Source organism: Solanum stenotomum, chromosome 12 (genome assembly GCF_019186545.1).
Source record: "Solanum stenotomum isolate F172 chromosome 12, ASM1918654v1, whole genome shotgun sequence".
Lineage (NCBI taxonomy): Eukaryota > Viridiplantae > Streptophyta > Magnoliopsida > Solanales > Solanaceae > Solanum > Solanum stenotomum.
This window is the reverse complement of record NC_064293.1, coordinates 39,191,425-39,212,966: the sequence shown is the minus strand read 5'-3', so window position 1 is coordinate 39,212,966 and position 21,542 is coordinate 39,191,425. Positions and strand designations below refer to the sequence as shown.

Genomic DNA, 21,542 nt, shown 5'->3' with positions numbered 1-21,542 from the left:
CGTATTTTCGATTTTAAAACTAGATGATCTATCTTTTTTTAAAATTGAAAATTGATAGTAATTTACTAAGATGACAATTCTTTACCCAAATAATTCAAGTTAGAAAATAGCAAACATGACAACAAACTTGTTCTTCTCCAAGCTAGTTAGAAGGCCATAAAAAAATAATATGGTCTGACAATTATCTACCTTGACTCGATTACATGAAATAGAAAATCTCATAATAATTCAAGGCTAATCTTTTTGTAAAGTTTTGATCCAAATACAAGTTGAGTTGCGAAGCAATAAACCAAGCATGTGATAAAAAATAAACCATGCACTATTAATTTGTTTATTATTAATCCCTAAGTCACTAATTCCTAATTTATTTACCAAACGACCCTTAGTATCTCAACCGACCCCTTATAAAATTTGAGAAGAAATCCAGCTAAGAGTTAAATTAAAGGATGATTTTTGATAACTTTCCTCTTATTATTTTCAATTTCAAGTTAAATAATTATGTATACCCCATAGCTCATAGTAATGAAGGGACCAAATCTAATACTTAAAACGAAACTTCCAAGCTTAAAGTGTGAACAACATAACTTTTACTTAAACTCTATGGACTAAAATGTAATTAAAAAAACTAGTATCAAATTATCAGTACGCGACCTGGCAACTTCACACAAAACTTAAAGCAGTAGTCACATTGCTCAACTATAAACCCTAGAAGAAATGTTGAGAAGAAGAATCACTTCACTACTATCATCGTCTACCCTCCAAAATGTTCCAATCTACAGCGAACCCATCAAGATTTCTCAACACATAGTCACATCTTCACAAAAGTTTCCATTTTTGCAATTTTCGCAACGCCCCATCTCCAGCATTGGATCATTGGGGTGTCAGTTTCGCAGAGCTTACAGTCTTCTGAGCCTAAATGATTTGCAAGATAACAAAGGTGCTAGGAAGCAGAAGACTCGTAAGGGAAGAGGTATTGGGTCGGGTAAAGGAAAGACGGCGGGTCGAGGACATAAGGGTCAGAAAGCTAGAGGGACATATAAGTTCGGGTTTGAAGGTGGACAAACCCCACTTCGTCGCCGTGTGCCTAAACGTGGGTTTAAGAACCCATTCAGTCTCACATTTCAGGTATTTTTACTCTTGGGTGGATTGGGATTTCTGTTTTTGGTTTGATTTCAGCAGTTGATTGATTTCGTGCATATAGCTGGGATCACGTCAAAGTTCAAATTTTGAATAGTCTGAACATTCTCTTGAAAAAAGTTACATTAAATAACATTAAAATGATTAGATAGAGGGTAGAACATTCATTGAGTAAATATGAGATTTCACAAATTAGTTTCTAGTTGCTTGCTGATAGAGTAAAGGAATAATTGTTCCATCACCAGGGTTCTACTTTTTGTTAATGTATGGAATCAATAGAAAGTAAGACATGTGAAATGGGTGTAGCAGTTCGGAAAATTTGGTAGTTTGTTTGTGTGTTATGTGAAGGTCGTACTGAATTAGCCATTTGGTGTTATCTTATTGCGTCTGTTTATACTTTTTAGCTTGTAGTACTTACTTTTTGTTACGTATGTAGTACTTATTGCAGCTTTCTTGATTTCAGACTCTGTAGCTTCTTCTTTCCTAGAAATGATATTGTCGTGTAGTGATCCAGTAAAAAGGGTAGGTCTTGACTCACTAAATCCATCTGTGATCTTAAGCTCTTCAAGTTGTAGCTTTTGATCTCTCTGTCATCAATCAGAACTTGTCCCTTTATTGGATCATAGAATCCGTCTATCAAGCCAATAATTCCAGAACCACTTTGCCCAACAAGTAGTACTGTTTTTCCAGGTTCGTGCCTGGGAAGATTGATTGATCAGGCTTAGAAGGATTATAAAAGAAGACATTCTTCAGCTCTATCTTTCCTCTTTATACCTTTGTGACTTAAAGCCCTTCAGCATTCTCAAATTCAATCTCAGTTTTCGATCGAAGATGGCATATACAGAAGCAATGACACTGCTACCTGTTGCAAAGTCAGAAGTCATACTTTCAGAATCTGCTATATTTTTCCCGGTACTCATCAAAAGGAAGAAAACTTGAAACAGTTGCTATGAACTGAGTAAGTTTTTGTCCATTAGTCTTCCCCCATACCAATATGTTAGGGCAATGGTAGTTGCGGTTAGAAATTGAGAGCAAAACAAGCCAGCACCAGAAAGTAGTGACTGTCTAATATTTTCTTTTCTGGGGCTTCCTGAGATTTTTCAAAGAGGTCTAACATTCTATATTGAGAAGAGAAGGCTGTGATAGTCCTGTGATTGATCACTGCTTCACTTGCTAGCCTGAAGAAGCTTTCTAAGAGTAAAGGTTGTACCCCGTGCGCACCCAAAGGGTAGCGGCTGCGGGTTTCCCTTGTCATCAAAAAAAAAAAAAAAAAAAAAAAAATTCTACTTAAATATGTTGTTTGCACCATACAGGTGACTTCAATTATCATGACAGGAGGAGGCACATCTTTTTCTTACTAAAATTCCCCCTTTTTTGGATGGTATATGGTAAATACGTCACTAATTATTTTGTCATTGAGTAAAGATATGTTAATATTTGTTTAGTTATTAAAACCATGATGGCTTTAAAACCTTGGAGTAGTGTTAGCGGTTCTCTTCTGATTAATTGTTCCTTGTTTATGTGCTCCATGCAGCCAGTTGGGTTGGGAAAGATTGCAAAGCTGATAAATGCTGGGAAGATTGACTCGTCAGAGTTGATCACAATGAAAACTCTAAAGGTAATTGTAGCTTATGGTGTAAGTATAGCTTTATATTGCTTAAGCATTTAGCACCTTCCTTTACAAATCAACTTCTTATGCCAATAGGATTCCGGTGCAATAGGGAAGCAAATAGAAGATGGAGCCAGGTTGATGGGGCGTGGAGCTGAACATATTCAGTGGCCCATCCATTTAGAGGTAATATTCAGTCAAGACTAATTAATATAGCCTTTTTTTATTCAATTTGGTATTCATTGTTAAAAAACAATACTCCCTCTATTCCATATTAACTAAATTCTGAGGCAATGTACGGACATAATTTAAACCATACTTTTCACTATTGTCCTTTGTGATTTCATAAATATAACTTTGCAATTAGTGCAAGTTATCTCCTAGAAAATATCAAACATCATTAAAGGGATGGGAAACTATAGGAAAAATTTCAAGCATCCATCTTGAACTTTGAACAATTCAATTATTTTGAACAATGAAAATAGACCTGAAAATTCAATTAATATGGAATAGAGGGAGTAATTTTAAATTTGGTAGTGCGCTTCATATAAAGGTCATTTGGTAGAAATAACATCAATTACAGTTTGCGTTTGAGTTGCAAAGTGGTTCTCGACCTGTACTGCTATTTATAGTAAATGTGTTGCAAGGTATAAGTATTTGTAAAAGCTCATGTCAGTTTAGCACTTTCAGAAATGTGCTGTGTAAATATATTGATGGTGGAGAGGGGATATTTTCTTGTTCCTTAGACATGGATATGTTTGGCATGATCCTTTTTTCTCTCTCTGTTTATGGTATCAATTTATTGAGAATATGCATCACATTTGCTTGCTAGAATGACCAATGATGTCTGTCATCTCAGTGTACTCATCCAACACTAACTGTTAATGACAGGTTTCAAGGGTGACCGTTAGAGCTAAAGCAGCCGTGGAAGCAGCGGGTGGGTCTGTAAGGAGAGTGCATTACAACAAACTTGGGTTACGGGCACTACTGAAGCCTGAGTGGTTCGAGAAAAAGGGCAGGTTGCTCCCAAGACCAGCAAGGCCTCCACCAAAACTGAAGGATAAGGTGGATAGCATTGGGCGGTTGCCTGCCCCAACCAAGCCACTTCCTTTTGTAACTGAAGAGGCTGAATCCATGTCTGCTGCCCCGGCTTGATAGTGACTAGCTTTCTTCATGTTTTATAGATCTAGGTTCCATTGCAAGGGAGCACTTTTTGGCTTCATGTAGCTTCCCTACAGCCTTTATACTTGGTTTTGAGTGTTCCCCAATTGCCATAGATATTCAGAAATAAAATCTTTTCACTTACTGAAGTTTTTGTGTGACCTTAAGTTCACTCAAGGATGTATTTTCATAGGTATTTCTGGATTCCGAACTTTAGCTTTTGCTTCTTTAGATTGAAACCGAGTGTCTTAATATTTCATTCCAAAAGCAGGCATATGAAGAAACTTTTCTCTAGAGATGGAATCTCTTTTCTTTTACATTCCAATGTCTTCCTTTTCTATTGATAATAAAGCTTTGATGTTCTGAAGATGACAATTTGTATAATTTAGAGCAAAGTGGACTAATTAATTAATGAGATGATTGATTTCATCTAATGTATGATTGGTCATAAGTTCTAATTATGGTGCCTCAATATTCTGGCTGCTTTGCAACTATAAAGATTATGTGAAATAAGAAAGGAGAAAGCTCAAGAAAGTCATATCATGAAGATCCTGTAATATATCTCTTGATTTCTTTCCTTAGATAGGATTCTTGTAACCTTATAAATTCCTTCATATTCATGAATAGAATCATTAAGTTCTTCCACTTCCGGCAGCCTGGGAAGAGGTCTCTGCTGTTGCCTTCCACTTGCTGGCTTGGTTTGGCAGATCTGATGCTGGCTTGCTGCTCCACATCGTCTTGTCATTCATGATACATTACGGTATTCTTCTGGTGTTGAATCTCTATTTGAAGATCTTTTCACTTTGTCTCCTTCACAGTTTCGTGTTGTTGCCTTGGAACTGTTTTGGGTAAAGGTTCAGTTTTTTGGGAAGAAGCTGCTAATTTCTTGAGGAACAGACACTAGTTATTTGCCCTCGTTGTCAGTTTCTTCACTAAACAGTAGTTGAAAATGTGTGATGATAAAGTTTCTGCCTCTTTAACAGTATCCAAAATTACAGATTATAAATTAAATGGGTCTAATTATATAGATTGGAGTAGGAAAATCAGGATCTACTTGCGTAGTGTGGAAAAGGATGACCATCTTAGTCAGGACCCTCCAACTGATGAAACTAAAAATGCTTGGATGAGAGATGATGCTAGATTGTTCTTGCAAATTATAAACTCTATGGACAATGAAGTAGTTGGTTTGGCTCATCACTGTGAATTTGTTAAAGAGTTGATGGATTATCTAGAGTATCTATACTCTGGCAAAGGTTATGCATCTCGAATTTATGAAGTTTGTAAGGCTTTCTACCATCCCGAGAAGGAAGCTAAGACTCTCACCATATACTTCATGGAGTTAAAGAAAATTTATGAGGAACTGAACATGCTTTTGCCATTTAGTACTGATATCAAGGTGCAACAAGCTCAGAGGGAACAAATCGCAATAATGAGTTTCTTATGTTTTCAGTTGGGTGCTGCGTACAGAGAGTACTCCATCCAATCAGCAAACCAAAGTAGCTGTTGCAAAAGGAGAAGAAAAATATGATGGTAGAAGAGTTAATTCTTTTGGTTGTCTCCTTCTCTTAAACTATTTTGTGAATCTGTCTTAAATTCATCGATGGGACAATGGACATGTTATGTTGATTGCAGTTTCAGACAATGTCAAAATGCTTTTTAGCTGGAAGAGAAACTAATGTTGAAGCTGCTGCAACATCAACAGATGAATGGGTGGAACAGTATCAGCCCGGTGTCTACATAAGATTGACAATGCTGCCAAGTGGAAAGAAGGGACTGAAGGGATTTAGGTTTCAGGTATATTTTCTTTCATAAGTTGTATGAAACACAAACTTCCACCTTTTCTGCTCTTATCAAGTCTTTTGATTAAAATCCTCTCACTTTAAACATCCTTTGTTAGTACGTTAAACTGCTTACTAGATATCTTTTTGATTGATTTTTGCAGTAGGAAAAAGTTTACTGTGAAGGAAGTAGAGAAATGGTGGAAAGAAAACAAGCTTTCTGTCTACAAGAATTATGATATTGAAGATGATTACAATGGTGGTTCATGTTAGACAAGTGATTTAATCACTTAATGTGCTTAATATGTGAGGAGAAAAGTGCTATTTTGTACTGCCTATGGAATATGTAAAGACTATCTTAAGATTAATTGGTATTATTTGAGAACTCTCTTTTTCCTAAATTATGTTTTTTTTTTCCAAATATTTTAATTCAAATTCTTCTCACTTAACTGTTTTGCGTCATTTTCAATATGTAAATTCTATTTCAAAAATTAAGAAATTGATGGCCAATTTCAGAAATAAGATGTTTTGATTTCCTATCATATTTCCATATGTTAATAAGAAACCTCTTGATGAAATGGCAAATATTATCATATTGTTACACAATGAAAGGCAACTCTACCTATAACATTCTCGTTTGGTTGAAAACAAGTTATCCCGAGATAAGTTATCATGAGATAAGTTATTCCACTATGTATATGAATAACTTATCACATCACTAAGGGCTCGTTGGTGTGAGGTATGATAATCTTAGGATAAAATGTAAGATTATATTATCTCATGTTTGATTGGAGGTATTAGATAGTTATTGGATTAGTTATCCCACTATTTTTGTCATAGTGATGGTATAAGTTATCTCATATACATAGTAGAATAACTTATCCCAAAATTAGTTATCTTGGAATAACTTGTTCCCAACCAGACGAGGCGTAAGGTATAAATGGTGGGATAAATAATATCAGGATTGCTTAATATCTCCAATCAAACACACGATAAAATAGTCATACATTTTAAGCGTGGAATTATTATACCTAATACCTCACCCTAAAGAACTCTTGTTTAGAACTGAATGGTCAAATTCTTTGGCATGGTATTAGAGTCACACTCTTCTATTTATTTATTTATTAATTTATTCTATATTGCTTGGGGTTTTTCTTTCTCAAATTACTCTATCCAGTGGTTTTGAGTTTTGAATCCACTTCACTGAAAATAATACGACGCAAATTTTGGTTATAAAAAAATTCTTGAATTTCCATTCGCTGACCTCGTCTTAATGTGCCAAGTGTAAAATATATTTACAATCCAGTCAAGTAAAAAACAATTATAGTTATATTGAGTAGTAACTTTGGGAAAAAAAGTAAGTTACATGCAAAAACATTAAACAGGGATTGATATAAAGGTACTTGTCTATCCTGATGATCAAGATTGCTATTTTGATGTTCTTTTTGGTTTTCCTCATAGTCTTTCTCATTAGGTATTTGTGTCGTGAGATAGTGAATATTCTCATGGGTTGATCATCAATCAGACAGAAAGAAAAGAATGATACCAATACCTCAACCATTCACCCAAATGACAACAAAATTCCTTTCTTTTCTTATTTCTTCTTTCTCCTTTCTTTCCTCTTTTCCTTTTAACAGTTTATCTTTGTCTCTTGCTAATTACCTATAAATTCCCAAAAAATCTCAACTAAATCACAAGTCAATAAAAACACAATTCTTTGTGTAAATATCAATACCTTAAGCTTTTATAACTCGCCGAAAATGGCTACTACACCAGCCTTGAAGAGATCAGAGTCCATAGCTGATAGCATGCCAGAAGCGTTGAGGCAAAGCCGGTATCACATGAAGAGATGTTTTGCCAAATACATAGAGCAAGGCAAGAGGATGATGAAACTGCATAGCTTGATGGATGAATTAGAGAAAGTGATTGATGATCCAGCTGAAAGGAACCATGTTTTGGAAGGCTTACTTGGCTACATATTATGTACTACAATGGTATAGAAAGAACCATGTGCTGCACTTATAATAGTTTTCTTCTATTATTGTTTCCAGATTTTGCATGATGTACATTTGTTCTTAAAATCTTCTGTGATCAAATTTTGCAGGAGGCTGCAGTTGTTCCTCCCTACATTGCCTTCGCCACGAGACAGAATCCCGGGTTCTGGGAATATGTGAAAGTGAATGCTAATGATCTTTCTGTTGAGGGTATTACAGCTACAGAGTACTTGAAATTCAAGGAAATGATAGTTGATGAAAGCTGGTATAGAATACATTGCAGCTTTTATCATACCTTCTATGGTTTTATACCTTCAATCAGAAAAGTCAAAACTCATAAGGATTACCTTTGTGTGAACATGCAGGGCAAAAGACGAATACGCACTGGAAATTGATTTTGGAGCAGTAGACTTCTCAACGCCTCGTCTGACTCTATCTTCTTCAATCGGAAATGGTCTCAGTTATGTTTCCAAGTTTCTAACTTCAAAGCTAAATGCTAGCTCCACGAGTGCACAGTGTCTAGTTGACTACCTGCTCACATTGAACCATCAAGGAGATGTATGTCAAGCAAAACTAAACTTCATAAATGAACACTTGTCCTAAGAGGAAAAGATAATAACAAATTTCCTTTATGTTCAACTGCAGAAACTGATGATCAATGAGACGCTCAGCACTGTCTCAAAGCTTCAGGCAGCATTGGTTGTAGCAGAATCATCTATTTCTTCCATACCAACTGATACACCATATCAGAGCTTTGAGCTAAGGTTAATTAGTTTTTGCTCTACTTCCTCCCCCTTTTGGCATGCTACAAAGTACTAAGTGGCTTCAATTCTTGTACAGATTCAAAGAGTGGGGTTTTGAGAAAGGCTGGGGTGATACAGCTGAAAGAGTCCGAGATACCATGAGAACGCTTTCTGAGGTGCTTCAGGCACCGGATCCATCAAACTTTGAGAAATTCTTTGGAAGGGTTCCAACTGTTTTCAATATTGTATTGTTCTCTGTTCATGGATACTTCGGCCAAGCTGATGTTCTTGGCTTGCCAGACACCGGTGGTCAGGTAAGCATCTAACTTTTACATACTTCACTATAAAAGAATTTTTAAACTATCAGGTCACCTAAAAGATAATCACAAGTAACCTCCATTAGAAACGGAATAAAATACCTGCAAAAATCAAGAAGGTTACCTGCTACAATAGGTTAAAATACACTATTATTTACACTTATCATATTATATAAGTTAAATCCGCTGCTTTTGATCAACAGGTGGTTTATGTTTTGGATCAAGTTGTAGCTTTTGAAGAAGAAATGCTACAAAGAATTAAACAGCAGGGGCTCAATGTTAAGCCTCAGATTCTTGTGGTGAGTTCCTAGACAATCGACATGAGTATGCAATAACGTAGAGGTTGTTTAGAAAAGCTAATATCATATCTTGATTGCACAGTTAACCCGGCTAATCCCAGATGCAAAAGGAACAAAGTGCAACCAGGAACTAGAACCAATCAAGAATACAAAGCATTCTCACATACTCAGAGTTCCATTTAGGACAGAAAAAGGAGTGCTTAATCAATGGGTTTCTAGATTCGATATCTACCCTTATCTGGAGAGATATACTCAGGTGTGTATCTTTATATAAACCTTGCTCAACCAGAGTTTTTCTTTCTTCCTAAATTACATTTTCTTTTTGCCTTGACTAAAGGATGCTTCTGACAAAATCATCGAGCTAATGGAAGGCAAGCCTGATCTAATCATTGGCAACTACACTGATGGGAATTTGGTGGCATCATTAATGGCTAGAAAACTTGGGATAACTCTGGTAACTTTCCCTAATCTTTGTCGATATTGTTTCTTCCCCAAGTTAGTGTCTTAATGTCCACTAACCTAGACCATCTCTGTACTAGGGAACAATTGCTCATGCTCTGGAGAAGACTAAATATGAAGATTCTGACATCAAATTAAAGGAACTCGATCCAAAGTACCACTTTTCGTGCCAATTTACAGCTGATTTGATTGCAATGAATTCTGCAGATTTTGTTATCACAAGCACATATCAAGAAATAGCTGGAAGGTAAGAACTAGAGCAGACGAGTAATAAAATATTAGAATTGTTCTTTTACTACCATCAAATACACATCACAAATCCAGTTATGTATTTACTCTAATTATTGAAACTTCATGGATCTCATTCTTATGTGCTTACATTTGCAGCAAAGACAGGCCAGGGCAGTATGAAAGTCACAGTGCATTTACCCTTCCAGGGCTTTATAGAGTTGTTTCAGGCATCAATGTCTTTGATCCTAAATTTAACATTGCTGCTCCTGGGGCAGACCAGTCAGTATATTTCCCTTACACAGAAAAGCAGAAGCGTTTGACTGATTTCCGACCTGCCATTGAGAAGCTTCTTTTTAGTAAAGTGGATAATGACGAGCACATGTAAGTCTTAGTGCTCAAACTTCAGTTTAATGCCAATAGGAACATCCCACAATTCTACGTATTAATGTTTTACTTCTTTCAACCACAGTGGATATTTAGAAGACAGAACGAAACCTATCCTCTTCACCATGGCAAGGCTGGACACAGTGAAGAACACAACTGGACTAACTGAATGGTTTGGCAAGAACAAGAAGCTCAGAAGCTTAGTTAACCTTGTTGTGGTTGGCGGTTCCTTTGATCCTACAAAATCCAATGATAGAGAAGAAGCAGCTGAAATAAAAAAGATGCATGTGCTGATAGAGAAATACCAGCTTAAAGGTCAGATTAGATGGATAGCAGCTCAGACTGACAGATACAGGAATAGCGAACTCTACCGCACAATAGCAGATTCAAAAGGAGCTTTTGTGCAGCCTGCTTTGTATGAAGCATTTGGTCTTACAGTCATTGAAGCAATGAACTGTGGATTACCAACCTTCGCTACCAACCAAGGTGGCCCTGCTGAGATTATTGTTGATGGGATCTCAGGCTTCCATATTGATCCAAATAATGGAGATGAATCAAGCAACAAAATTGCTAATTTTTTCCAGAAGTGCAGGGAGGATCCTGAGCATTGGAACAGGATTTCAGCTCAGGGTCTAAAGCGTATAAATGAATGGTAACTCACAAATAAACAATTGTTCAAATAGCAGAGAGGCATATGTCTTGTTGACATTTTCTTAATCCTTTAATCCTGATATTTTGCAGTTACACATGGAAGATCTATGCAAACAAGGTATTGAATATGGGGTCAATCTACACTTTTTGGAAGACATTGTACAAAGATCAGAAACAGGCAAAGCAAAGATACATAGACACTTTCTACAATCTCGAGTTTAGAAACTTGGTATATTGCTGCATGCCTGCATTTCATTATATTCCAAACATCCTTATGAGATATACTTTTCTTATTTTGCTTCCTAAATTACACTTACTGCAGATAAAAGATGTGCCTATCAGAATTGATGAAAAACCAGGACCAAAGGAGAGGCCCGAGAGGGTGAAAGTTAAGCCACAGTTATCACAAAGGTATGCACTAAAATGTTTTTCAAGAGACGAGTACTAAATTAGAACCATACAGCAAATAGCTTACTTCTTCTATTCACCCTTTTAAACCACCAGTTATGTCAATCAAGTAGACAATCAACAAATTTGGTTTGTTTCTTTCCTATATGCTTGACTGTTAATACTCCTACATGGTTTATGGGTTGTCTTCCTTCATTGTTTTTTCCTGTACTTCTTTCCCTACAACTGTACTGATGTATATCCATTTTTTCTATGGTACCAGGCGCTCACAATCAAGGTTGCAGAAGTAAGATTTGCTACAATTGCTACTGCATGAATCACGGATGTGTCTATTTCTTTTATCCTCCCTCCCCTTTTGAGGAGGTTACTAACGATTTGAAGTGGCATCCTGCAGGTTGTTTGGATCATCGAACAGCCAGTCATGATACTTGTTCCCTCATTGTCAACAGAAACACGCAAATAAAGAGAAAGTGTAATTTTTTTTTAAGTGTGATTTGTAATTCAATTTCAAGACAGAATAAATGAAAACCAGCAGTGGTTGTGTCTTTGCTTGCTTCCAAATTCCAGTTTGATTGCTCAAATCTATCTTTTGAATATTGGAAGTCCAGTGTTTACTTGCACAAGTATGGATATTCTCAGCAAGTAAATCCCTCTTATTCAAAAAGTGTAAATCACAACTTCAACCAATAATGAAACACAGACTAATTATAGAAGATGTTTCAGATTTCAATCAATTTTTCTTAAATTGTAAATTGGAAAAACAATATGACAATCAAATTCTTAAACAGAAATAACACCAGCTTACAAACTTGGGTGTCTACCCCCAAAAATTTTAAGAAAAGAGGTTGAAATGGTGGTGCATGACTTGATTGACAGATTACTGAGAGTGCATTTGGGTAAAAACTGTGGATTACTCAAATGAAGAATGTTAAGTGCGGCTGTGCGAGGCTAGATAGTGTTGAAGCAAATGAGAACCGCAGAACATAACATAATAACGTAAAACAATCATAAAGGAAGTAGGTTATTTCTACTAGAATATGGACTGGATTACCGAAAAATTCCATACGCACATGTACCTGTTGTCCAAGGAACTTGCTAACTAATGGCAATAAACATCATACTTCACCAAGGTATTTAAGTTCCTGAGACTATCTTAAGATAAAGTAATAAAGAAGGAAACATAAGAAATGTTTAAGAGTTTACAGGAAGATCTTCAGTAAAGCCTAGGCATCGACTAACGGAATCAGAATTAAAAAACAAATCCCTTCAGCAAAGCTGACAGCACATTACTACTTGTTAGTAACAGAAAAAAACTCAATTGCCAAACATGTTACCACTTCACTTCCATTATGTTTGAACCCTCCACTCTATCTACCAACTCCATCATTCACCCACCTAGCTCCATTTTGCAGCAGATACCATTATAGAAACTCCCAACACTTGACCCCTACAATAGCATATGTAGCAATTCCAACTTTAATGAACAAATACAGTATCATTCCTCCTAGGTGGTCTGTCGGGAATACTTCCTGGCTTGAACTTCGAAGCCTCGTGTCGGGCAAGTTCTGGGGGAACAGGACTGTTGCTTTGTGTGAGCATTTGTTTAAGATCATAAAAGACTTCAGTATCATGCATGGTCAAGAATGTTGTGGCTACACCCGTCTTTCCTGCACGACCTGTACGTCCAATACGATGGGTGTATGCTTCAATATTGTTTGGCATATCATAGTTTATCACATGGGCCACATCAGGTATATCAATACCACGACCAGCAACATCAGTAGCAACTAACACATTGTACCTCTTGGTCCTAAATCCTTCAAGGCTGATTTCTCTTTGCTCCTGAGACTTTCCACCATGCAGTGTGGTTACCCTGTAGCCATTTTTATCCAGATTCTTGGCAACAAAATCAGCCTGCTTCTTAGTGTTGATGAACACAATAGCTGTCTTATCTCCAAGCTCATCCAGCAATTTCTGCAGCTTATACATTTTCTCTGATTCCTTTACCATGAACACGTGCTGAGTGATGAGGTCAGTAGTCTTTCCAGCAGTGCCAATAGTCACAACAACAGGATTTCTCAAGTATTTTCTAGCCAGCCGCTCCACAGCAGGTGGCATGGTAGCACTGAACATATAAGTGGTTCGATAAATCCTCTTCTCATCAAGCTCTTCATCCTCATTCTCCGGTTTCATATTACTTGAAGGCATAGCATCCAGTACACCAACCACTTGAGGTTCAAAACCCATGTCAATCATACGGTCAGCTTCATCAAGAACAACATAATTACACTGGTTCAGAACACAATAACGTCTCTCCAAGCAATCAAGAAGCCGCCCAGGGGTTGCAATCACAACTTCACAACCTTGCCTAATCCTAAAACCTTGCTCCTCTATGGACTGCCCACCAACAATAGAAACAACTTTGATACCCAAATAGTGTGCGAACTTGACAGTCTCATCCTCAATTTGTTGAGCAAGTTCTCGTGTGGGGGCCATAACAACAGCATATGGCCCCTCCGCCTCATTCTCCTCACTCAATGGAGGAAGCCTAGTGATATAAGTCAACATAGGAAGAACAAAAGCAGCAGTTTTACCTGAACCAGTCTCTGCGACACCAATCACATCACGCTGTTGAAGTCCAAGCGGAATGGCAGCCATTTGTATGGGAGACGGCTTTTTGTAGCCAGCCCTATCAACAGCCTTGAGCAACTCAGTAGTTAACTTGCTCTCGACCCAATTCCTCATGGGACGGGGTATCCTCGACCCCTTGTAGGATATATTGTGATCCTCCCTGAATATCCTCCAATCTCTCTCCGTCATTTCCTCCAGCTTCTTGTCTGACCAATGGCGATCGACCCTCATGTCAAAAGTGTCATACATGTCGGCATCCTGTTCCTTCTTCTTCAGGGCAGCTGCTTCTACTGCAGACTCCTCAACGCCATCCTTCTTCCAGATCTCCTCCCGCAGCTCCCTCTCATTCTTGGCAGCAAGCTTCTTCTGCTCCCTTCGGTCCATTCCAGCACGGAATCCGCGACCAAAGAGTAAGCGGGCTTCGTGAGGGTTTTGGTATAGAGCGTTCATGTCGCGAGATGTGTCCTCGGTGTTCTCCCAATCAAAGGAAAATCGGAATTTCTCACTAGGTTTAATCACCCGCTTCTTAGGTTTTTTGGAGCCCAGGTACTGCTCTTTGATTGCATCAAGCTCTTTCTCTCGCTCTCGCTCAGCTAATTTGTCCAATCGAGCTCGCTCTCGTTCCTTGACCTCTTCGTCACGCTCCCTATCGCGCTTCCGGCGCTCCACCTCCCGGTCCCTCGACTCCCTTTCTCTTTCTCTGTCTCTGTCCCTGTCCCTGTCCCTGGAGCGATGGTGGTCACCCCTACTATCTCTGTCACGATGATCTCGTTCATGATCGTTATCGGTGGAGGAAGGGCGGTTGTTACCCTGTTGTTGGAGAAGCTGTTCGGCCCGCCGTTTCTGTTCGGCGATTTCATCGTGGCGGCGCTGTAGGGCTAGCTGCTCTCGCTGTGCTTTGGTGAGGAAGACGGGCTTCTTCGTCGGATCCGGTTTGGTAGTTCCGAGCTCGTCCACTGACCGACTCATACCGTCCGGCTGATGCAGATAGGGTTCTTGTACAAGGGAAAAGTCGCGATACTGTTTTCTCCTTCTGATTACCGATTAGGGTATTTCTATTCTGCGCGAACAATATGAGTTGTGAAGGACTTCTATCCTATATATGCATCACGCTTCATAAAACAATTTAGTAATTGTGATGTTTAGGACTGTTTTTGCGCGCATTAAAATTAACGTAGGAAAATAATTTGGTAATTGTGATGTCTAGGTCTATTTTCCTGCGCATTAAAACTAACACAAGAAAATAATATGGTACTCGTGAAATTCAAATCTGTTTTCGCGCGCATTAAAACTAACAAAGAAAAGTAATTTGGTAAGCACAATGTACATGTCTGATTTCGCGCGTATTTAAACTAATACAGGAAAACAATTTGGAAACTGCGATGTTCAGGGGTGTTTCGCGGGCATTAAAATTCACACAAAAAAACAATTTGGTAATTGTGATGTCCAGATCTATTTTCGCGTGTATTAAAATTATTGCGAAAAACAATTTGGTAATCGTAATGTCCAGATGTGTTTTCACGTGCATTAAAATTAACACAGAAAAACAATTTGGTAGCCGTAATGTCCAAGTTTATTTTCGCCTGCATTAAACTAACGTCCGAAAACAATATGGTAACCACGATGCCAGGTTTGATTCGAGCGCATTAAAACTAACACAAAAACAAATTGGTAACCACGATATTCAGGTCTATTTCGTGTGTATTAAAGTAACATAGGAAATAATTTGGTAACCACAATGTTCAAGTGTATTTTCACACACACTAAAATTAACACAGAAAATAATTTGACAATTGCAATGTTCAGGTGTATTTTAATGCGCAATAAAACTAACGAGTTAATATCTTATATGGTCACTCAACTTTGAATTTTTCACTTAGAAAATCACCCAACTTTAAGTTGTTCACTTAGAAAGTCAAACTTTGAGTTGTTCACTTAGAAAGTCACTCAACACTATTTTATAACTCAAAAGTCACTCAACTATTGATATTTCACTTAGAAAGTCACACATTGATATTTCACTTAGAAAGTCGCTCAATCAATTCAAAAAAAAAATTCATAAATTTTTATTGAAATTTAATTTTTATGTTACACTATTTTTTAAAAGAAATAATAAGATATTTATTTTAATTATTTTGTTAATTCAAATCATTTAATTATAATGTTTTTTTAAAAAAAGGTACCATAGCAATTGACCCAAAAAAAACCTTTTCTGTTTTAGCAATTATATAACTGGAATTAAATATGTTAGAAAATGATCCAAAAAAAGAAGAAGAAGTTGGAATTGATAAGAAGTAATAAAAAATACGCAGTACTACCTTCTTCTTTTTTTTTTTAAATAGGTAAAAAGAAAAATTGTACTTCAACAAAATTCAATAAAATAATTAAAATAAGCATCTTATTAATTTTTTAAACAAATAGGTACTTTTTTTTGTATTTTACAAAATTCAATGAAAAAATTATTTTAAATTAGTTAGGTGACTTTTTAAGTAAATATTAATAGTACATGACTTTTTAAGTAAACTATTAATAGTTAAGTGACTTTTGAGTTATAAAACAAAATTGAGTAACTTTTGAAGTAAACAACTCAAAGTTGAGTGACTTTCTAAGTGAGAACTATCGAAAATTGAGTGATCATTGGAGATATTAACTCTAAAACTAACATAGGAAAACAATTTAGTAACCGCAATGTCTAGGTATGTTTTCGTGCTCATTAAAACTAATCCTACAAATATTTGTTACCTCCAAATAGGATAACTTGGTGCGAGAAGAAATGCTGCTCAACCCACTTCATTACATATTAGTCATATTCATTCTATGTTATCAAAGTTTTCAAAATTGCCATCCATCAAACCTAGCGGATTCCTCAATTATCAATTGAGTTATCCGATTTCATTTTATTAACTCGCAAACTAATAAAATCAGTTCTCAATTTAACTATCCGATTTCACATCAGTAATCCATAGACTCGTAATTAATAAACTCAACCCTCAATTTTATTATCTGATTTCATCTCACTAAACCTTTAATTTCTTCTCGATTGTCTGGATTAATTAATCACTTTAAGAAATGACTTCTATCTCTTCAAAGTAGGTGTTAGCTACACATTACGAACATGTCAAGATGTGAAGCCCATTACGGTTAAAGAATGACAAAAGTCTTATTTCAGTGGATTCCTTATAAAGTTTGGACAATCTAGTTTTTGCAGTATGATTTAGGCGTAAAATCTAATTATATATGGTATCAGAGCAAGACATATCTCACCCAATGTTAACCCTGTAACGCAATAAACTGAAACTGATTGCTAGTACGGTTGGTTTAACTTAAATTCTGGAGAAAATTTGCTTGTGACTATGCAAGCTCTTCAGAGTACGTAGTAGCCCCATTGACTTCGACTTTACTGATGAATAAATTGGTTTCCGTTTGAATCTAATCTTATAACTACATAGCAGATCAATTGACAGGCCAAAGTGCGACTAGAAAAAAGTAGCTAAAAATCATGAGAAAGAATTGCTAGTTACTGGCAAGCTACAACTGTAGGTTCCATTGGGATGGAGGTATCTCTTTCACACATTTCAGGACCAATGCTTATGATCCCTTCTCCCTGCAATAGTTAATATGCCTGAATGTTAGAGTGACTTTCAATTCCTTATTTGACATCTTGTAGCAGGTAATATGTCTGTTTTGTATTTTTCATTTTTAGGTGACACGATAGTGTAAAAAATCTTTTTACTGTCGCTGTGTAGAAGTTAATTGAACTTGTAATTGTATGCAATACAAAATTGTCATACCTTTGCGATATTTCTGAAATATGTAGTGTTATAATTTCCTGTAGGATATATAGCTTCAATAATATCTGATAGGACCAGTTGTGGTTGAGAGACAGCTCCATCATACCAGTCTTCAACAAGCAAAAGGTGAACACTATCAGTCCCAGAAATAATAGAAAACAAGGTTCTCTATTACTACTAGTTATTTCCTAATTAAATTGATTATGCATTCAACTCCAATCTTTGATAAAAAAGCCTTGATTATGCAGAAACAAGAAGAGAATCCTACCGAGGACTACAGAATTTTGCACTCTTTTATCATATCTCCATATGCTTTGATTTGTGAGAAAAGCAAAGCAAGTTTGATCTTCCAAATTGATGTTTCCGAGAAATGTGGAGCCATTATAAACCGCTGGATCTGAGCTATATGTTTCATCAAACACTACATCCACAGTCTACGAAACAAAAACAAATGAGTGGAAGGAGATTGACATATTGATAATTTAAATGATCAGATGAGTGAATTAACATACACACAAAATGGCATGAATCTCTTCCAAATCATCAGGATTAGACATATTGTATGTGACTTTGTTGATGGAATCATCAACATTGACTCCACCAGCATCCTCTACAAACTGCATTATCAAATTAATTTAGCTAAACTCGAGAAAATGATCAAAAAGAACTGTTGAAACTTGAAAGTGAGAAAAATCTAACCTTTAATTTGTATGAATCTCTTGTAAATGACCACACTCCCTATACAAGAAAATAGGTGTATGTTAAAGGGAAACTGTAAAACAAATGATTTTTTATAAAAAAGTTGGGTTCACGAGTCGGTGTACACACATCTTTATACTCCATCCAAGAGACAGTTGGTTTTAATGAATTCCTACTAGTTGCAGCTTTGCTCAAGCACAAATAATTCTCCTTAATCTGTCCACAAACGAAGCAAAATCCTTAATAAACAAGAAATTCTTCTAACTATTGTCATCATATTGGAAACTGAGGATGTCTCATTTCTTCACTTACTGCATCGTAAACTTGGTTTGCCCTGTATTCCATATTCGCAAAAACTCCCAAGTATTTTATCCACTCTGCACGCTGTCAAAGTAGTACAAATTGCGTGTAACCATCCAACCAGAGATCAAAGCAAAGCTCCATGAAATAGAAAGAACTTAAGTGCATAGTTAGAGTGTGTTAAATCTTTAGTCCCTTATGTACCTGGAGAGGTGCATCTTCACCTATAGGGACAAATGTGGCAAAGTTGCAGGGTTGAGCTTCATCCGTGTTGGCGATGAAGTGAGCTGCATATTGTGCAAGTTGTTGATGGTCAGTCTTGTTAATGCTCTCCACTTGTCCGTCCTGGTATAGTTTTAGTACACATTGAGAGGCCACATATGTTGATGTAATGCCTTTCAAGTTTCCCAGTATGCCTAGTAGCTGAAATATTCCATGCAAAAATTTTCAATCTAGTAATACAGCTATCAGAATAGTTACTAAAACTATGCATTCTTACCTCGAAAAAGGAAACTGTGAATTGAAGGAAAGAAGGAAAAGAAAAAAGAGAAACAGTCAGTGCACGAGTTATAAACGTGTACCAAAAAGACATATAACGCTTATAATATGATGTTATGAAGGGGAAAAAATAAGGACGATGGTTAAAAATGGTGTACCTGGAAAAAAGTAGTCAGTCTCGATCGAGTAGTTTGCTAGTGGGATAACAAAAGACTTTATTCTTGAGGTGCAATATTTTGTTCTACTGGCCATTCTTGTGTTGTTCTGCACAAAATTTACATTCTAGTAAATCAGGAGAGAATTGGTTTTCTAGAATCATATTGTTTATGATCCTATAGCAAGGTAGGGGACTTTGGTTAAATGTAGAGCGGATGCGGGGCTCATATAGCCTTGGGCTCCCCCACCTTAATAGCTAGCTTTAAAGGTGTGGGCGTGTGGCTATATAGCGTTGGGCTTTCCCACCTTAATAGGTAGCTTTAAAGGCGTGGTTCTCCCAAGGTTGTATCAAGTATTCTTAGATCACAAAAGAACTAAGAACTTGCAACTAGCTGGAATTCACACAAAAGCATTTTGTTATAGTAGATGACCAGCTCTAGATTCCAATATTAATGCGGGCACCAAGGGTGTTCAAAATCACTATATATGCATATTCCAGCAATGAACCCCCTCTGTCCCTGATTGCGGATAAATATATAGATCTAGTTGAAAGAATTTTAAAACAAAGAATCTTTACTCTCTATAAGTTTTGGTTCTGTCAAAGGTATGTAAAATCCCTTGGCTTCTCCTAAAAAAGGAAAAAAAGAAGACGAAAACGAGCTAATTCACGACTTTATTGATCAATAGAATAATGTAGCTGTAGGTAGTGACACTTTTACTTCTGCAGATTGATCATTAGCCAAGAAAACGACACTAACGGAAAGTTCAAAACTAAGCAACTTGTGCCATGGAATTCAGCAACCAAGAAGTACTTTGTGAGTTCTTGGATTGCCAACTACAGAGGACCAAATAAAAAGAAGTATAACTCTTTTTCTTCTTTTTTTTAAAATATTCTTGACCCTACTACTTCTAAGGTCCAAGTTTTGTGGTCCAACAACCCTTATCATCTTCTTTTCAAGTAATTCTAGCCCTGAAATAACTTCATCTTTTTTTATACAGTTCTACCTAAATTTCAAACAAGACTGAAGGTGTGAAAAATATTCACCCAATTAAAATTGGTAACAATAAACTACTATTATAACTTAAATCTACACGGACATTGTCGGTGCATATAACTTAAATCCTACTTCTTTCCAGAGCCTGTACGTTCTAGCAATGAACTATACAATAACAATTACATAATCTCTTTCATGGCTTAAAAAAGCTAGAAATAAATGTTCTTACCTGGATAAGAAGATAACTCTTTCCATCAAGTGTGTTCTTAATAACCTTGAAGGTTTCTCCATAGTATATCCTAAAATATGCAGAATCTCCCACTTTTGATATATTCCCAACTTTCACTGTTGGAGTTGCTGCATTTGCATACTCTAAACTCTGGATGCACCACAACAAAACAAACAAAATTTGCACCACATACAAATTAGTAGAAAAATGTGAGAGTAAATACATATTTATGGTACATACAATGACAAAATTAGGCTAGGGGATTGAGTGAAAGGGTGAAAGAAATGCTAACACTTATAATACTTTCTAAAAATATAATCAGTCTAGTCTATCAGTGTAATTTAATCGGTTATAACAGGTTATCATAGATTCAAATATTAAAGTAGGTAGTGGAGGGTGGGGACATACTTCACAGAAACAGTTGAATTTGGGGTTATGAATTATTTGAGTTCAGTAATGTTGGCATGTGAAAAAAGGACTGTACCTTTTTAGTATAAGTTCTATTTACTGGTTATTTCCAATTTATGTGACCCGTGAGTACACTGAAAATATTAGACTTGTTTTTGTCATCTTGTTTCTATATGTTTTCTATTTGTTCTAAAGTGCTCAAAATCTTGTTACTGTTTTAGCATCCATCATGTGCTGTCCATTACCATCTTGCCACCTCCTTAATTCCTTTTATACAATAATCTTTTAAATATTTAGGAGTCATCTGGTACGCAAACTAAATTATCACTCTATCATTGTCTACCCATCATTGTGTTACATACATTTGCATTTTCCATATATATATATACATGATCAGAAGTTATGAGAAGGATTATTTTGTGAGATAGGAGTCATGATATTTCAAACAAAAGATGTTAGTTTATATTTCTTTCATCTTATCTGAGTAATCAAAAGTATACTAACTAACTATTTGGTAGAAACAGATTTATATTTTGAAGTTTAAGGATTTCAAAGTTTATTAAGTATATAAATTTAGATTAGAAGTATCGAATTATATCAAACTCTACTTACCACACACCCCTCCCCCCACTATTGGAAATCAAATTACTATATGATATAATTT

General features: G+C 36.3%; 4 protein-coding genes across 5 annotated transcripts; 2 read left to right on the top strand and 2 right to left on the bottom strand.

The window, feature by feature from the left end:
- The first annotated feature begins 648 nt into the window (after positions 1 to 648).
- On the top strand, positions 649 to 4,341 carry LOC125848745 (uncharacterized). Its single transcript, XM_049528671.1, has 4 exons — positions 649 to 1,125; positions 2,672 to 2,755; positions 2,843 to 2,932; positions 3,638 to 4,341. Exons 1-4 carry the CDS (start codon positions 715 to 717, stop codon positions 3,899 to 3,901), a joined length of 849 nt encoding a protein of 282 aa, XP_049384628.1. The 5' UTR covers positions 649 to 714; the 3' UTR covers positions 3,902 to 4,341.
- A 3,018-nt stretch (positions 4,342 to 7,359) lies between these two features.
- LOC125846239 (sucrose synthase 7-like) lies at positions 7,360 to 12,462 on the top strand. The gene is made up of 15 exons (XM_049525614.1): positions 7,360 to 7,679; positions 7,790 to 7,944; positions 8,045 to 8,237; positions 8,325 to 8,443; positions 8,520 to 8,736; positions 8,943 to 9,038; positions 9,121 to 9,294; positions 9,376 to 9,492; positions 9,578 to 9,744; positions 9,885 to 10,109; positions 10,198 to 10,764; positions 10,854 to 10,992; positions 11,086 to 11,174; positions 11,434 to 11,457; positions 11,566 to 12,462. Exons 1-15 carry the CDS (start codon positions 7,446 to 7,448, stop codon positions 11,594 to 11,596), a joined length of 2,547 nt encoding a protein of 848 aa, XP_049381571.1. The 5' UTR covers positions 7,360 to 7,445; the 3' UTR covers positions 11,597 to 12,462.
- On the bottom strand, positions 12,303 to 14,871 carry LOC125846240 (DEAD-box ATP-dependent RNA helicase 21). Its single transcript, XM_049525615.1, has one exon. The coding sequence runs from the start codon at positions 14,769 to 14,771 to the stop codon at positions 12,648 to 12,650; it is 2,124 nt and encodes a 707-aa protein (XP_049381572.1). The 5' UTR covers positions 14,772 to 14,871; the 3' UTR covers positions 12,303 to 12,647.
- Positions 14,872 to 17,138: 2,267 nt separating this feature from the next.
- Positions 17,139 to 20,786, bottom strand: LOC125849292 (uncharacterized). Of its 2 annotated transcripts, none has more exons than XM_049529351.1 (11): positions 20,471 to 20,786; positions 19,249 to 19,354; positions 19,092 to 19,105; positions 18,797 to 19,015; positions 18,605 to 18,676; positions 18,422 to 18,508; positions 18,293 to 18,331; positions 18,106 to 18,210; positions 17,862 to 18,027; positions 17,594 to 17,703; positions 17,139 to 17,406 (listed from the first exon to the last, which is right to left on the bottom strand). In XM_049529351.1, exons 1-11 carry the CDS (start codon positions 20,693 to 20,695, stop codon positions 17,320 to 17,322), a joined length of 1,230 nt encoding a protein of 409 aa, XP_049385308.1. In that variant the 5' UTR covers positions 20,696 to 20,786; the 3' UTR covers positions 17,139 to 17,319. The 2 variants fall into 2 exon arrangements, with proteins under 2 accessions (XP_049385308.1, XP_049385309.1); XM_049529352.1 differs by lacking the exon at positions 20,471 to 20,786 and adding an exon at positions 20,024 to 20,106 and having other exon boundaries at positions 17,144 to 17,406; positions 19,249 to 19,355.
- Positions 20,787 to 21,542: the final 756 nt, after the last annotated feature.

Coding starts and splice junctions, on each gene's coding strand:
- LOC125849292 (XM_049529351.1), bottom strand. CDS start 20,695: ATGTATTTACTCTCACATTTTTCTACTAATTTGTATGTGGTGCAAATT. Junction 18,332..18,421: donor CTTGGATGGAGTATAAAGAT/GTGTGTACACCG, acceptor TTTCTTGTATAG/GGAGTGTGGTCATTTACAAG. Junction 18,028..18,105: donor AGATTCATGCCATTTTGTGT/GTATGTTAATTC, acceptor TTTGTTTCGTAG/ACTGTGGATGTAGTGTTTGA.
- LOC125846239 (XM_049525614.1), top strand. CDS start 7,446: ATGGCTACTACACCAGCCTTGAAGAGATCAGAGTCCATAGCTGATAGC. Junction 8,444..8,519: donor TATCAGAGCTTTGAGCTAAG/GTTAATTAGTTT, acceptor ATTCTTGTACAG/ATTCAAAGAGTGGGGTTTTG. Junction 9,039..9,120: donor TTAAGCCTCAGATTCTTGTG/GTGAGTTCCTAG, acceptor TTGATTGCACAG/TTAACCCGGCTAATCCCAGA.
- LOC125846240 (XM_049525615.1), bottom strand. CDS start 14,771: ATGAGTCGGTCAGTGGACGAGCTCGGAACTACCAAACCGGATCCGACG.
- LOC125848745 (XM_049528671.1), top strand. CDS start 715: ATGTTGAGAAGAAGAATCACTTCACTACTATCATCGTCTACCCTCCAA. Junction 1,126..2,671: donor CATTCAGTCTCACATTTCAG/GTATTTTTACTC, acceptor TGCTCCATGCAG/CCAGTTGGGTTGGGAAAGAT. Junction 2,933..3,637: donor AGTGGCCCATCCATTTAGAG/GTAATATTCAGT, acceptor TGTTAATGACAG/GTTTCAAGGGTGACCGTTAG.